Genomic DNA, 15,563 nt, shown 5'->3' on the forward strand with positions numbered 1-15,563 from the left:
TCCAGTGTACCCTGGTCCCTTTATGAAACAAGGCTTCTATTTCAAATTTGTTTGTTCATACATTTAAAACATATTGGGAAAAGATCACAAGGAAGGACAACAAATTAATTGTATGTATATTCACATACTAGCTTTCTAATGTATAAATACATGCCCATATGTGGTATGCCATAATTCCAATATTGCCCATGTAAGCGAGTGTAGTCATGGCAGCACAGTGCACAGAAGAATCTGAATGAATATATACAGACGGTATTTATACAAACAGTGCCCATGCTGAATCAACTGAAATGCAGAGTGCAGGACAACAGTTCTTCATCAAGACTCGTGCACGATTCTCTAGATTCAATGTGGTGGGTTTATTATCTATAACTGTTTAAATTCTTCCATGAGTTCCTAACAATGTGCCTTCTGCAGCACTGGACAGTATTACAGGTATTACATGATCATTAGCAATCACTGCTTCCTGAGAGTGTTATATGACCCAGAGCCACCACTGTTGATTGTTACAGGGACCCTCATCTTGGGCCTGTGCCCACTGCTGCTAGTAGTGTGATGAGAAGCTGCACTGGGCCCATCCGTATCAAGTGCTATAGAGCCTCTACGAGATGGCTTTTCCCCTATCATTGCGTAGCAGGACTCCTGGACACCGGCTCTTCCCCACTGGTGCTAAATGCACCATGGCTCTAGCCATTGAGTCCTTCCCTGGCCATGTTATACCATGTGCTTCCCCACTAATGCTAAAAGTGTGATGTGTACCTCAGCTGTGGACCGAAACCATCATTGCCGAGTGTTCTACATGAACCATAGCTAGGAATTCTTCATCCATGACTATTGAGAGTTTGGCTGGAGTCTAATGATGCTCCCATCTACATCACCAACAATAGCCTGGATGCTGGGTAAGTCCTAAAACCCAACTTCAATCTGGAACACCCAACCCACGTGAAGGTTAAAGGTCCCTGTACCATACCAGCATGTTGTCATCGAATGGAATATGTAGCCCAGACTCCTAATGCTGAACTCTCTTGCTTTAGGTTGGAGTGTGACCTCAGCAGGCATAAGGTGCTTCTGTGAAGCCCGAAACTTTAAATGTATTGCAAGATACATTAAGTGTTGGAAGTATCAGTGGATAATCTATTTTAAATTCTGTATAGAATGGATAGAGTGAACCAACATGGTTATTATTTCTAGTGATTGGTACTTCCTGACTTTTCTTTTTAAAGGGTGGGAAGATGTCTTGCTTGGTGAGGAAAATGGAAGTGCGTGAATGTTTGGTTGAGCTGTCTTGGTACTGGTTGTACTGGGCTCAGCTCTCATTACCAGGTAAAGAAGAGGGTCTGTTTGGCATTTCATTGTTACATTCCATAATTTGACATAGATTTTGAAGGAGGTCGTTGATTGAAATCTACAGTGCTTATTTTTAACTTTGCGATCAATGCTTGTATATCCTTGCTGTATTCTGCAACTGGTTTTCACGCAGAAGCTGGTTCTTGTGGGTTCTGAAGCCAGTCCAAAGCACCCAGGTCTACGTTTCCTCCACAAAGCACCACACAGATATTCTGTATTTCCCTAGAGAGGACCTGGAAACGCTGCGAGAGAACAGCTGCCACTCCAACACCTGCAGTGGGTTCGATAACCAGCTTCATCCGCTCCCACACCAGCTGGGTCGCCTGCTGGTGGGACAGAGTAGCAAAAACAGCAATTGGCTATCACTCTTGCAGACACCAAAATTTGAGACAGAGAACCCTCACAGATGGCGTTCAACACTTTTAGAAAGTATTTCACTCAGATATCCTAGTCTAGAAAGGAACCATATTAGTCATTACTGGTGCAAGAAACTAACACATGCCACATTATGGACTAGCAAGAAAGAAATTGGAGAACATGAAACAAAACAAATTACATGCCATTTAAAAAAAAAAAACAATTAAAAGAAACCTAATAATGTGACATGGTCGTCACTACTTCCATATCTCAAAAATTATTTTATTTTGATTATATATGAGGTGAACAGGCCTTTAATGTAAACTATTAGAAGGAAAATTCCCCTGATACCAACACAATAGTCCAACAAGCTACAGCTCGCTGTTGACTTCTGATGTGATTTGCAGGTCATGAGTTTGAATTCCAAACAAAGGCTTTCATCGTTCCCAAGTGGATACAGTGAGTGTTGTTAATCTGGTTAATAACGACAGAGGCTATTTACAGGCTTACTAAGGCAGAGGTGCATTAATAAGTGCTATAAAACACTCATTATTATTACTAATCGTATTAGATAGGAGCTGCCCTCATTATCATCCATGCACCAAGGCCCCAAGAAGGCTTAGTGCAGAGGAAACTCGGTATTTTCTGACCTGTATAGTACACAAGAAGGTATAGTGTTAAAGCCACACGCACCTGGTTTACTACGGTTCTGGAGGCCAGTGAGAGGAAGGCTTGAACTGTGTCCCACAAACACTAAAGAAGAGGCGCTACTTAACTGGGGTGGGGTAACTGCCAGTACTAAGCATGGAAAGAGAAAAGAACTAAGTAACTATTTTCATAATTCTGGGAATTTTCTTTTTGACTGGAATGGGAAAGCACTATATTATTACAATTATGCTTACTGCTCTCTTTTAAAGCAATCGTTTCACGTGTGCTCCACTATGAGTGGAGATGCATTCATTATCTACGCTTTCATCATAGCAACACTAATGATTCTGTTGCACTCCAGCTGATACCACTTTGGCTCTGGCCTACATGAAAGAGTAACAAAGTCTTCCCATGTGAACAATATCCGCCACCCTCAGACAGAAACTCTTGTCACATCTGCAAGGTTAGATGACCCAGTCAATACCTTTATTTCCTCCTCGCTGACTGTGAACACCTCATCCACCAGGCTGCGGATTATGGGCCAGGTGTTAACTCCGATGCTTGTCTTGACTGCATCAGCAATGGTTTCTGGGGGTGCCGGGTTGGGGGTCAGTCTGTCGTTCAGCTTTGACTGGAAGCAGTCATCTGCGTTCTTTGGTTCAGCCGCGAATACCTTAACATCTGGCCTCAGTGTCTGTAGGAAGAATGGACTTGTGAGGTCAAGAGGGATTTCGACTCCGTGTCCGAGGATATGAAAAAAAGGAAACTATGGCAATGAGGGAAAAGCAATGACTACACAGTATCTGATCATGAAGTGAACCCAACCAAAAGTAGAGGCTCTGTACTTGGAGCTCTAACAGTGCATCATGGTGAACTTTCACGGTCTTCTCACTGAAAACTGCCAGGCGCCTCTTCGGATGCATAGGGCAAGCAGCGGCTAATGGGCCTCACCCAAAGGGGTTGGGGTAATTTGCCTCTGGTGTACTATGGCTCTGCAAAACAGGTCCAAGAACAACCCCTTCAGCACTTGACTCCCAGTGGTAGCGATGGCGAGCAGTCACGGGCATCCATGGGCGGTAGTGTGTAGGTGCTCGAGCTCAGAAAACAACAATCAAGCAGCAACGCAAAAAGTGATTGTCCAGCCCAGTGCTTTACTTTCAAGAAGAAAAATAATTTAATGCACACTAAGAATAACTACTACACATACAATTTGGGCAAGTGTTCTGGTGGCTGGGATGGGCTGCGCTTTACACACTGCTTTCCCCAATGTCCCTTCTTCTAGTACATGCAGTTTACCCCAGGAGAATTTATAAAGCAATTAAAGATTTCGACAAACCACTCAGACACACCTCTTTGTTGCACTGAAAATTTGTTTAGTCTTTCACAATTCAAGGTTTATTCTCACAGAGTGAGGTAGATGTTTTGTTTGTGGTGCTTCCAGCATTGTCAGATAGCTACCCAGCTTCATCTCCACACCGCTGCTTTCCCACTTCTTTTTCAGAGGGCACGTTCACTGGCATCTCTGGTGAAGCTTCTTCTATGTTTTGGACACCTGTGCTGCAGTCACGTCTTCAGCAAGGTTGCTGCAGGAAGGCGGCCGCCTCGCTGGCAGGAGTAGCTGTCTTTTCAGGTGTGGGAATCACCCTCTAAACAGATGGACAGAAGATCTGTGTTTGTGGTTGACTCTCAAAGGCAGTCAGGACATACGCATGTACAGTCCACCTTCAGGGGTAGCAAGGTCATCCGCAGGCCCCACTTCTCTCAGAAGCAGCCCGTGCATGGTCAGGTTTTTCTCATGGCTACAGCTGCATACTTAAGACACAATTATCTTTTCGTCACAGTGGTGTAAGTCTAGCTGCACTTTTCACAGTTTCTGCCTGGACCTGCAAACCGAGAGTCTGCCCAGATCACTCTTGTCTATCCTCCTCTTCTGGCAAACCACAATCAACACTGGGGTCATGCTTCTCCTGGCTGCTGCTGAAAAATCACTCCTCCTGAGGATTGGAAGGCTCCTTCTCTCTCTCAGCAGGCATGCTGGCTTCTAGGCACTTGAGGTAAAACAAAAGACTTCTCCCAGGAAGGATTAGACTTGGGTACTGTCCCTTCACCTCTGCAAAGCTGGCTATCAGAGAGAAACCAGCAATTCTATGATTACTCTGCAGAGCACTCCTTTCTTTGGTGATACAGAATATGGACCTGAAACAATAGGTGGGTCAGTTGGTCCCACTTTTACAGTCAAAGCAGACAAGAGATGTGGAGCCACTCTCTGCACTTTCAGAAGCGATTTAGGGTCATTATCCTTTCAAGTGTACTTTCCAAACTGCTCTCCAGACACAGCCTCTGTGTAGACTGATGCTCCTCACAGCAGTGTAGTCTCAAACCTGGAGTACCCACAACAAACGCACAACAAGGTGTTAGATTTCTTCACCTGACTGTCATCAACCACACAGAAAAGTGATCAGGAGAAAGACAAAAGGCCGGCCTCACCTCAGGGGGTCCCTTTCACCTTGAACAACAGAGACTGCAGTGCCTCCCTTCACCTTCATCATCTACCAAATTGCAGGGCTACAGGAAGACTAATTAGCAGTCATTCTCAACAAACAGCCTAACTGAATTTCCAAAGGATCCTTGTTCCCTCTAATTGCACTTCAGTGTAGAAGTCTCTTCCCTCCAGCTTCAGAAACTTCAGCAATACATTTCACTGTCAGGGGAAAAATAAAACTCACTTCCCTCTACTGCACAAGGCCACGCGAGGTTGCATCCCAACAGGGATGGAACAGGTGTACTACTCTTAACCACTCGTACACAAAATGCATATAACACCTAGAGCACAGACACATACTCTAGGAATATTAGATAGGATCCTGGGTAGCATACAGAAACTTTATTTGAAAAGGCTAGTAGACCTCCATGCCAGTGACAGATAAAAAGGTCTGGTCGCAACTATGGATTCACAAGACACTGCCACCACTGCTTTATGTACTAAACACATGACAGGGAAGGTAGCTCATTGTAAGTGCAATAATGGCATGCTTGCTGCCCCCTTCCCCACCCTCCAGTCACAGGATAGGACCAAGACATCACTCATGTCAAGGGACAGGGCTAGGCTTCTACAAACACACTAGATGAGTATGAGTCTTGGGCCAACACCAAAAACCCAGGATACCAAATATAAGCAGTCAGGAACTCAGGGCAGCTGAATTAGATTGTGCACCATGCCGGGGACATTACCATCGCAAAAAAAGCCATGCGAACTTCAGTGCAGGGCAATATTCAACTAAGGTGGACATAGGGGGCAAACATTAAAATCTTTAGACTCTATTAATGAAGAACTCCGGCTCAAAATAAAGGAACTCGAAAATCAAAACCACCAATCAAGCCATCTATTGTGGGTCCAGAATACTCACTTAGAAAGAAATCAAGCCATCTATTGTGGGTCCAGAATGCTCACTTAGAAAAACATCGGGCTATTATATGTATATACATATAAACATACATACACAGACACACTTTAATTATTAAAAACATTATAAAAACATGCATGTGAATAAACCACCATGATATAAGCGTAGATATACTTGCCTGCAATGTAATGATTCCCGATGTAGTGATGTAAGTAATCACGGCGTTACACCTGCAAAGTTAAGGATACATAACGGCAAGGAAGACCCCAGGTCAAGAGATCACTAGGACTAGGCAGTGAGGGAATCACAATTTAAGGCTAGGATGGGGCTGTAACAGAAGAAAAAGCAGGATTTTCGGATGCTGTGTAAAAGCTGAAGAGAAATCCTCATAAAAACAGGATGCCACAAGAGCTCGTAGATGATGGTGCAAGTGGTTCGCAATTCACTGAGAACAGAAAGTTCCAAACTGTGCTTAGATCAGTCCCACACACACCAATTTATTATAATTTAGAATTGCTGTCCATACCCAGACTCAAATAAGTGCCCTGGGGTTGTGGGCTTTATAATGACGGCAGGAAACAGCGTCGTAGTAATGCGGTAAGCTTTTATTCACGAAGCTCTCCTCTAACGCGGTGTCTTCTTCCCCGGTCAGCAAGCAACTGCCGGGCGGAAGAATCACCGCTAACATTCTAGGCTCGCGGCAACGATCGCACATCGTAGCCGCGAGCCACATCATAACACATCCCCCATCGTTGACACCCACAAAAGGAACCACAAATAACAACTGGAAAAACTATAACAAAATAATAGATAACAAGTTAAAAACAAAGAAAAATCTATACACAAAGTAATTACCCTAACAATAGGCTTTAAGTAACATAGTCATTCAAGAACCCTGGAGGTCTCCTACATCTAGTAGTCCTGGGAAACCCCACAGTTCTAGGCGACACCACACTTGGAACACAAGTAGAAGCTCCCATGGAATCTGAGCAGGTAACAGGAGCGTCAATAATCACTTCACTCCTGCCAACCGCAGCATCGCCATTTCCACCATCAAACTGTTTCCTCTCGCCACCACTAGAACCGTTCAGATCTTCATCTTTCATCAACATATAACCACTACAATCATCACCCCTCCTTGCACATCCACCCTCCAACGCAGAGGAAAATTTTGCGACACGCCTGAAATTCCAACGTTGACCATTATCAAGCAAAACATGCCACCTGTGAACCTGAAGAACTCTAAACGGACCTAAGAACTTGCTAAACCCCTGTCTCACTCTACCAGATTTGATTTTTACCCAATCACCTGGTTTAATTCTCTCATTGTCATCCCCTGTCTCATTGGCTGAGTCTCCATTGAATGCGCCACCACCACCCAACAATCTCTCCATCCATGCAGGTCTGAGTTTACTGACAGGTTTCCTGCCCCTCATATCAACAAACGGTACTCTGCACAACGTTGTATTTTCTGTAGTTCGATATCCCCACACCAATTCTGAAATCACCGAACCAGCATCCAAACCATTTACCACAGCCAATTGCAGACCACTCTTAATCATGCGATTAGCTCGTTCCACAATACCATTAGCACGAGGATTGTATAACGCTGTACGGGCATGCCTTATGCCACACGAGTTTAAAAACCCTTTCATCTCCACAGACGTTAATTGTGTGCCATTATCAGTAATCAACACTGACGGAAAACCCTCCTCAGAGAAAATTTCTCTCAGTATTCTTATGGTAGCAGATGTCGTAACCTCTCCCATAAACTTGACAATAAGCCATTTGGAGTACACATCCACCATAACCAAGGCAAAATTCCTTCCTCTGCCAATGCCAGACAAAGGTCCAATAAAGTCCAAACAAACACTATGCCAAGGTTTGCCAGGATCAGTTATATTTCCACTAACTGACTGCTCTCCCACTCTCAACCGTTTCTCACTCTGAATGCACTCAGAACATCTTTCTACCCATCTCACCACATCATCGTCCATACCAGGCCACCAAAATTCCATTTTCAACCTTCTCTTGGTAATCGTTTGACCAAGATGACCCTCATGTGCAATATCAAACAAGCGCTTGCGCACCCCCATAGGCGGAACAACTCTTTCACCCCGCAGGATCATTCTTCCATCAACTTCAGAAAGCTCATCCACAACCTTATTGAAAGGCCGTACAGATACCGGGAGAGTACTATCTCTCCTCCCGCCTTTCCTTATTAAATCTACGACCCGCAACAAGACATCATCTGCTTTCATAGCCAAATCCCAGTCAATTTCCTTCACTGCTCCTTTACACCAATGCATAACCTCACCCACTGACGCAACGACTCCCTCTTGTTCATGCTCCAATACATTGTCACCATCCACTGTCTGCCACTCAAGAGCCAGACGAGAAAGACAGTCCGCTTGCACATTCTTCCAACCTGGAATGTACTCAATCTCGTAATTAAATTCTTGCAAACGGGACGCCAACCTAGCCAATCTCGCTGACCCTTTACCAGTCCCACCTGGTGACAATATCTTCAGCAATGGTTTATGATCAGAACGCAATGTGATGGTACTACCCCATATATATGTGCGAAAATATTCCACACCCCACACCGCAGCCAGAGTTTCACGCTCAATGACAGCGTAATGTCTCTCAGCAGAAGACAAAGTCCGAGAAGCAAAGGCAACCGTCTTCTCCACCGACCCATGCATTTGAGATAAGACGGCCCCAATGCCCACAGCACTCGCATCCACCGTGATTATTGTTCTTCTCTTTGTGTCAAAAGGCACTAAAATGCCAGCGTTGCATACATCATCCTTAATCAACTGAAAACATTGGTATTGCTCTCCTCCCCAGACAAAACTAGCCCCTTTGCGCAAAAGTACTTTTAAGCATTCTGTCTTGCTAGCAAAGTTCTTTACAAATTTGGAATAGTACTCAATCAATCCCAAAAAAGATCGTAATTGATCCTTGTCTTTGGGTGCTGGAGCCGACCTAATTGCCTCCAACAGATCTTTTTTTGGTTTTACACCTTCTTGCGACAGTGAGTGTCCAAGATACTCCACCTCTGTCATCAAGGATTGACACTTCTCACGGCGCAAAGTCAAACCAGATTGCAATAATCTGTCCAATAACATCTTCAAAGTTATATTATGGTTCTCAATAGTTTCACCAAACACTAGAATGTCATCTTGGAAAAACAAGATATTGTCCAACCCCTTGAAAATTTGGTTCATCATCCTCTGGAACACACTGGCGGCAGACGCCAGACCGAACGGCATTCGTGTGAACTGAAATGTGCCCTCCATGGTGATGAAAGCAGTGAGGCCCTTCGAATCAGGATGAAGTCTAATCTGATGGTATGCGTGCTTCAAGTCCAGTTTTGAAAAGTACTTAGCACCCTTCATCAGTAGGACCAATTCATTAATGTTTGGCAAGGGAAAATTGTCTGTAACAATCATCTGATTTAGCCCTCTCAAATCCACACAGAACCTCAACTTCCCATCTCTCTTCTTAGAAATTACTACAGGTGACAACCATGCTGAGGCCTCCACTGGTTCAATCACCCCACTATCTAACATTTCATTCAAGAGTTCCTTTACCCTCTCTCTCACCGAGATTGGAACCTTTCTAACCTTGTGCTGCACAGGAACAGCACCGGGCTTCAACCTAATCTCGTGAACATAATCTCTCAACTCTCCCATCTCCTCTCTGAATACCCCTTTAGCCCCATTCAGTATACTAGCAAGGGAAACATCTTCGATTGCAGCTACCTGACTAGGGGCACACGGATTGATGACTATGCGAAGATCGTACTGGTGTTGCCAACCTAAAATAGGCGGACCTGATTCTGCCACATACACTTTGCCTAAGATCTTCCTCCCCTTGAACCCTATTTCAGTGAGCATATAACCTACGATGTCTATCTGTTCGCCCTGATACCCACCAGGATTAATGTCCTTTGGCAATAGTCTTGTTGAAGGCCACAATTTGAAAAATAAATCCTTAGGAACTATTGTATATAAAGAGCCAGAATCCACCATTAGCTCCACAGACACATTCTTCACCATAAATTCTGCCTTAGGTCTCTGCATCCTTTCTGCTCTCACCCCTGCTACATCCAACCCAGAAACACACAACACCCTTACGAATTTATCACCAACGGTCACTTCGCCTGAGACATCACCAACCATGGCCACCTTTCCCTTTGAATACTCTTTTTCCCTACATACCCTCGCAAAATGCCCCTTGCGCCCGCACCTTCGGCACTCTTTCCCTAGGGCAAAGCAATTCTTGGACTCAGAGGTATGGTACCTGCTCCCACACTTGTTGCACCTCCCATTTTTAGATCCACTAGGTCTTTCCCAGGATGATTTACTCGTCACAGCCACATCACCCTGAACAGAAGATACCTCTTCAGAAGCCTTAACTTCTCTCCTCTCCATTTGTTTCATACAAAACTCTGACTCCTCAACCACCTTCGCAATTTCTATAGCATCCTTCAGCTTGGGATCCTTCGCTGCCCACAATCTTTCCTGCATTTTCTTACTCCTACACTGCACTATGAGCTGGTCCCGAATCAACTCCTCTGTCATCGCCCCAAATCTGCATTTGATTGAAAGCTCTCTTAAACGAGTGACAAACTCGTCCACAGATTCACCATCCCTTTGAGGTTGTGTGTAAAACTTAAATCTTTGCATGACTACATTCTCAGTCTTGGCAAACCTTATTTCTAGTCTCCGCCTTGCTTCTAAAAATACATCATCTATGGGTTGACCAGACTGATCAACAGCTTTAGGCAAGTACTTGAAGACATGCTGACCTTCATTGCCTAGGGAACTAAGTAAGATAGCTTTTTTCCTACTTGACGAGAATCCTAACCCGTCTAAGGCTTCAAGGTAATTATCAAATATGTCTATCCACTCCTCCCAAAGTATTGGCGGATTTCCAGATTGCACCAAAAATAAAGGTGGAGAGTGCACAGCAGCGGTTGACATTTCCATTGTGTGAACCTGTGCTCAGTCTCTGTAAAACACAAATTTGACGGTACGTTCCAAAGAAACTAAAAAAAAAACACCCAAATCAATGTTCCAGGTATTTTCCAGAATAACACAATGTAGCAAACAGCAGGTTACAGGTGTGCCTATCACCGTAGAAAATACTTGTCCATGCAGTTCGTCGTGGCCAAAATCTATTTTGATTGAAGTTTTCCCAACACTCTAAGATGGCCGCCACAACACATAGTAGTTCGACGTATGCGCAAAGCAATTGAAAGAGAGTATTCCCAACTCTCTAAGATGGCCGCCACCAGTTTTCTATGACGTCAACGCGACGTTGCCATGACAGCAAATCAACAGCGCTGACATTACCGAGGCCGATGCAGTCGTGTCGCCAAATCCCAGCCGGACTGCAACTTATAAATACTCTCGTTGATTAAACTATCGCTGGGAAGGCATAAAACGCCACTCGTTATACCGCGTCTTTGATCCCACAACAAAAGCGGATCACAATGCAACGTTCGCGGCATCCGCGTTAAGAGGAAAGCAATCTGCTTGCTGACATCCTCGTCGCCAAAAGTGTAATGACGGCAGGAAACAGCGTCGTAGTAATGCGGTAAGCTTTTATTCACGGAGCTCTCCTCTAACGCGGTGTCTTCTTCCCCGGTCAGCAAGCAACTGCCGGGCGGAAGAATCACCGCTAACATTCTAGGCTCGCGGCAACGATCGCACATCGTAGCCGCGAGCCACATCATAACAGGCTCCCGTTTTTTTTAAAAGATGCTAAGCACAAATATGCTTTATGACAAAAATGACTTTTTTTTATTAGGTCCACCTGTTGGACCTAGGTGTGCGCCTCAGGCACGTTATAAAGTTTTCCTGCCTTTGTGGGGGTCGTTTGGGAGGGGGAGGAAAGCCAAAGCTCCTGCAACTCATGGGGATTGGAAGAAGCCATTCCATCCCTTCCTGCAACCGCCCTCCCCATTGTGGAGCCCCTAGGCCTCTCCAGGCAAACCTGTTGGTTGAAGGCCCCCAACCTATGGAGCACCAGAAGCAGCTTGACACTCACTGCTGTTCCCTGTGCACAAGGAGATCTGAAGTGGGCAGGCAGTCCCTTATAGTCCGCTCTACCATCTGGCATAGTGAGAAAAGATTCAGCTGGGTGGAGGAGCAGCAGCGGCCAAATGACTCCAGGAACCATCACATGATCCCCAGATCTGCCTGACGGGTGCTCCTACGACAGCACAGGCACCCATATCAAAAGGTAAAGCCCCTCCCCCCCCCACACATTGAAACAATATAAAGAAAAGGAAAGCTGAGGCAGCATCAAAGAAGCAATACACACTTTCTGTGTCCCTGGACATGACTGAACCGATATGAAAATGTAGGCCTGAAAACATCAATTTGTATATTTCCATAGGGAGTCTCAATGTTAATATACCCAAGGGATGTTCTTTTCGGTCTGTCCTGCCAGGATGACTTAGTGGAATGTGTCCGTATTCATAGCGAGACTTCATGTTTAAGGTTTATCTAAGTGTTGTTTTCTCTCTGTAGGTGGGAACCTCACATGAAGTAAAAGACATTTGGCTGCTAGGCCTTTTTAGGAGTATTGCTAGTTTTCAAGGTTGAGGCCTGCTGGTGTGCAAAATTGCCACATGCGCTCCTGCAAATAAGTGGACCAGTTAGCTGTCCCTGTGATAAATCTTCGGGGTGAGGGGCGGGGGTATTTGCATCATGTTTATTCTGTGAGGCATCCTTAGGAAGAGGTTGTAATTCCCACTGAAATCTTGTCTGCAGTGGTAATGTGCAAAGTATTTAGTTTTGCATGCATCAAAGTACTTTTTCTTTTTAATGTAACAACAGTGACTGGGCGTTAATTTATTAAATGAATTTATTGTGCTTTGAGGTGCTCTGAGGTTCTAGCCTATAGCCCACCCTGGGGTATCTGCCTCATCATCCTGGGATTCAAGTGCGAAAAGAGGTACTTGGTTTCCAAGTTCAGGATCTGCAGTATGGAGCTCCCAGGACACCAGAGATAAAAGGCCTGACTCTTGCACTGCCCTCTGAAGCAGACTTTTCACAGTGAGCAGAAATCAGAATTTTCTGTTTTTATAGCCATCACTTGGCCAATCATCATAACAGAGTTGAAAGCTCTTAGGAAGGAGTATGCTGATATGACCTTTTAGAGTTTGGATGAATAAGGAATGGCTAAATCATGATCTTGAATGATGAAATGTTTGAATGCTGAAGACAATGCCAGAAATTAAGGCAAACTGTTTTTGTTACAAAATAGATATCCAATGCAAACTGAATACATTATAAATAGAAGGAAAAGATAGGCAAACAAAACTAAACCAGGAAACTTTTTTTTGGGTGAAACATAAGGTTCTACAATATTTTTACCACAGGAAAAACAACAAATCCAAGCGTTCACATGGAATTGAGTAGCAATAAAACGTGCTATACCTTTAAGCGTTCCTTCCAATTTAGTCTACTCTTTGACAATCTAGAGGGTCTTTAACTCAAGGTTTAACCAGTCATCTGTTCAACTAACCATATCCGATTTAGAGTGCCTGTTTTCTCTGAACAACTTCAAGTTCCACATCTCCATGTCTCTCAAACAGAACGGACCCTTTATTCTCACTTCCATTGGTGAACGTGGAGGCCTTGTTCTTGAAAAGAGAGCACATGTGCATTTGGGCATCTCAGAGTAAAAGCCTACCTCACGTGTGCGGCCCTTCCTTACCTATTTGACCCTGTGACAACACCTAAGGGTGGCTCCAGGCACAGTGCTTACATCCTATTGTTCTTCTCAGTGTGTGCAACCTTTTCAAACCAAGCTATACTGCCTACAGTGTCTTTCATCTCCAAACCTCCCCCTCTTAATAACTATCAGCTGAGCTTCAGACCTCCCTACATCACAGATACTACCACCATCCAGTGAAGATAAAACCCTCTTTCTTGCAAATAAAAGTGACCTCTTCCTTTCTGACCTCTCAGGTTCTTCAACAATGTTGATCATTAAACCCTCATCAACATCCTCATAACACAGATTTAGATTGATGGAATAGTGAAAATCCTTAAAGAAGTGCTTTAATTTTCCCATGCCAGTTATGAAGAAACATGTATTTGCATACATGAAAATCTGACAGTTAAAGCTATAAATTCAAATCGATATCTTATTTTATTAGCATGAGCGCAGTCACTAGAGTTCCACCAATACTTTCTTACAATGGGAGAACATGGCAGCTTATAGTCTGATTTCATGTAATGTTGCAAGACAAAAATGTAGATCCAAAAGCAAAAAAGAAACGGCTTTATAAATATTTGTTCCAGTTTTCTCTCAATACTATTTGGCTGGAGGACGCCTGGCAGCTTGAACTTTAAGCTGTTTCTCTGTGTCTCTGTTTCTGAAAGTTTATTGAATAATGTAGTGCTATTTGGCATAATGAGACCTTGAATTGATTGAAAGTGGATAACAGGTTAAGAGTTCCGAACAGGATGCCCCAAAATATTTCTTACCTGGGGTCCCAAAATCCTTAAAATAGTACTGAATTTTCTGAGGTTTTTCACTGGGAAACGCAATAATTATAGACTGCAGCGCTACATGGATGTTTTATTTAATTTGCCATTCACTAAGCATAGGAGTTCTGGCTCTTCCAAGATGGATTCCAACAGAAAAAAGTTAGCAACAGTGGTATTCCAAAGAGATATTTCATTTGCAACATTTGTATGGCAGAATCGGGGTAACCCCACAAGGTTTTTGCAAATATGACTCTCTAGACACATGCTCCAAGAAAGATGTGGCATTCAGCCAAGCCATTATGTGCAAATATTTGAAACCTCGTCAGGTATATGCTTTATCTGTCTTCCAGCATTAAAAAGGTGTGAAATCAGATTCCTAATCAGTTGGGAAGGAGAGAAGGAAGACAGGACACCAGAGCAAGGTAAGATTCAAATTTAGTTAGTCGGGATTCCAGTATTTTTTATTCTAGATGTTCCTTTTCAATCCACTTCAGTCGTCCCCTTAGTATATTCCACGCCACACCATTGCATTAATGAATTAAACACTTAGAAAATGGGGCCCAGATTCATAATAAAGTCACAGTAACGCGGCAAGGCAATCTTCTTTGCTGTGTTGCACGACAGGAAGAAGGCAGGGACTCAAGCTGTGGTACATTCCTGTCCTCTTCTCAGGCTAGCATCAAAGCAGGCACCCTTGTGGCACAAGGGTGCCTAAGTTATAGGCAGGACTCGTTTTGTGCACGACTCATTTTGTGCACAAATGGACACCTTCCTGCACAGAACCAATCGTCGGAGGCATTTTCCCCTTTCTAAATGTGCTGCAGAAAGCAGCACACCTGGAAAGAGAAACAACAAGGAGAAAAAAAGATATTGCTCCTTGTTGCGTCTTTAATCAGGAAAGTGTACAATTCTGACACATTACCAGGTCTACCAGTGTTGGTAAATCTGGGAATGCATCGGAATACAAGGGTGGATATGTGGGAACACCTACGCTCCACCCATGTAATGCCTTCTCAGCACAGTGTAATGCAAGGCATGGTAAATCTCAGCAACACTTTGATGAATCTCGGCTTGGATGTGACTTTGTTGAGGCATGAACAGAGGCCCCAAGAGGGACGCTCATACAAGAAGGGATCTTTTGATAAGCTTTTCCAGCCCTGCCTCTTGTCAAGCATGTCCCATCAGCTTGTAAAAGAGGAAGAGTGAGCACAGAGTTCTGGTATCAACATGAAAGTAATGTTGTCTGTTTATTAACATACAAGGCAGCAAATGCACCCTCTGTGCTCAGTAA

At 44.0% G+C, this 15,563-nt stretch overlaps 1 protein-coding gene across 4 annotated transcripts in view; it reads right to left on the reverse strand.

The window, feature by feature from the left end:
- Nucleotides 1-335: 335 nt before the first annotated feature.
- SRR (serine racemase) overlaps nt 336-15,563 on the reverse strand; it is a 56,919-nt gene continuing 41,691 nt past the window's right edge. For all 4 annotated transcript variants that reach the window (XM_069226159.1, XM_069226160.1, XM_069226158.1 and 1 more), the window contains exons 7-8: nt 2,837-3,046; nt 336-1,673 (exon numbers count right to left, since the gene is read on the reverse strand). In XM_069226159.1, the coding sequence (XP_069082260.1) occupies nt 1,473-1,673; nt 2,837-3,046 (411 nt within the window). In that variant the 3' untranslated portion in view covers nt 336-1,472. The remainder of the gene's footprint in view (nt 1,674-2,836; nt 3,047-15,563) is intronic.

This window comes from Pleurodeles waltl, chromosome 3_1, assembly GCF_031143425.1.
Source record: "Pleurodeles waltl isolate 20211129_DDA chromosome 3_1, aPleWal1.hap1.20221129, whole genome shotgun sequence".
In the NCBI taxonomy this organism is placed as follows: Eukaryota; Metazoa; Chordata; class Amphibia; order Caudata; family Salamandridae; genus Pleurodeles; species Pleurodeles waltl.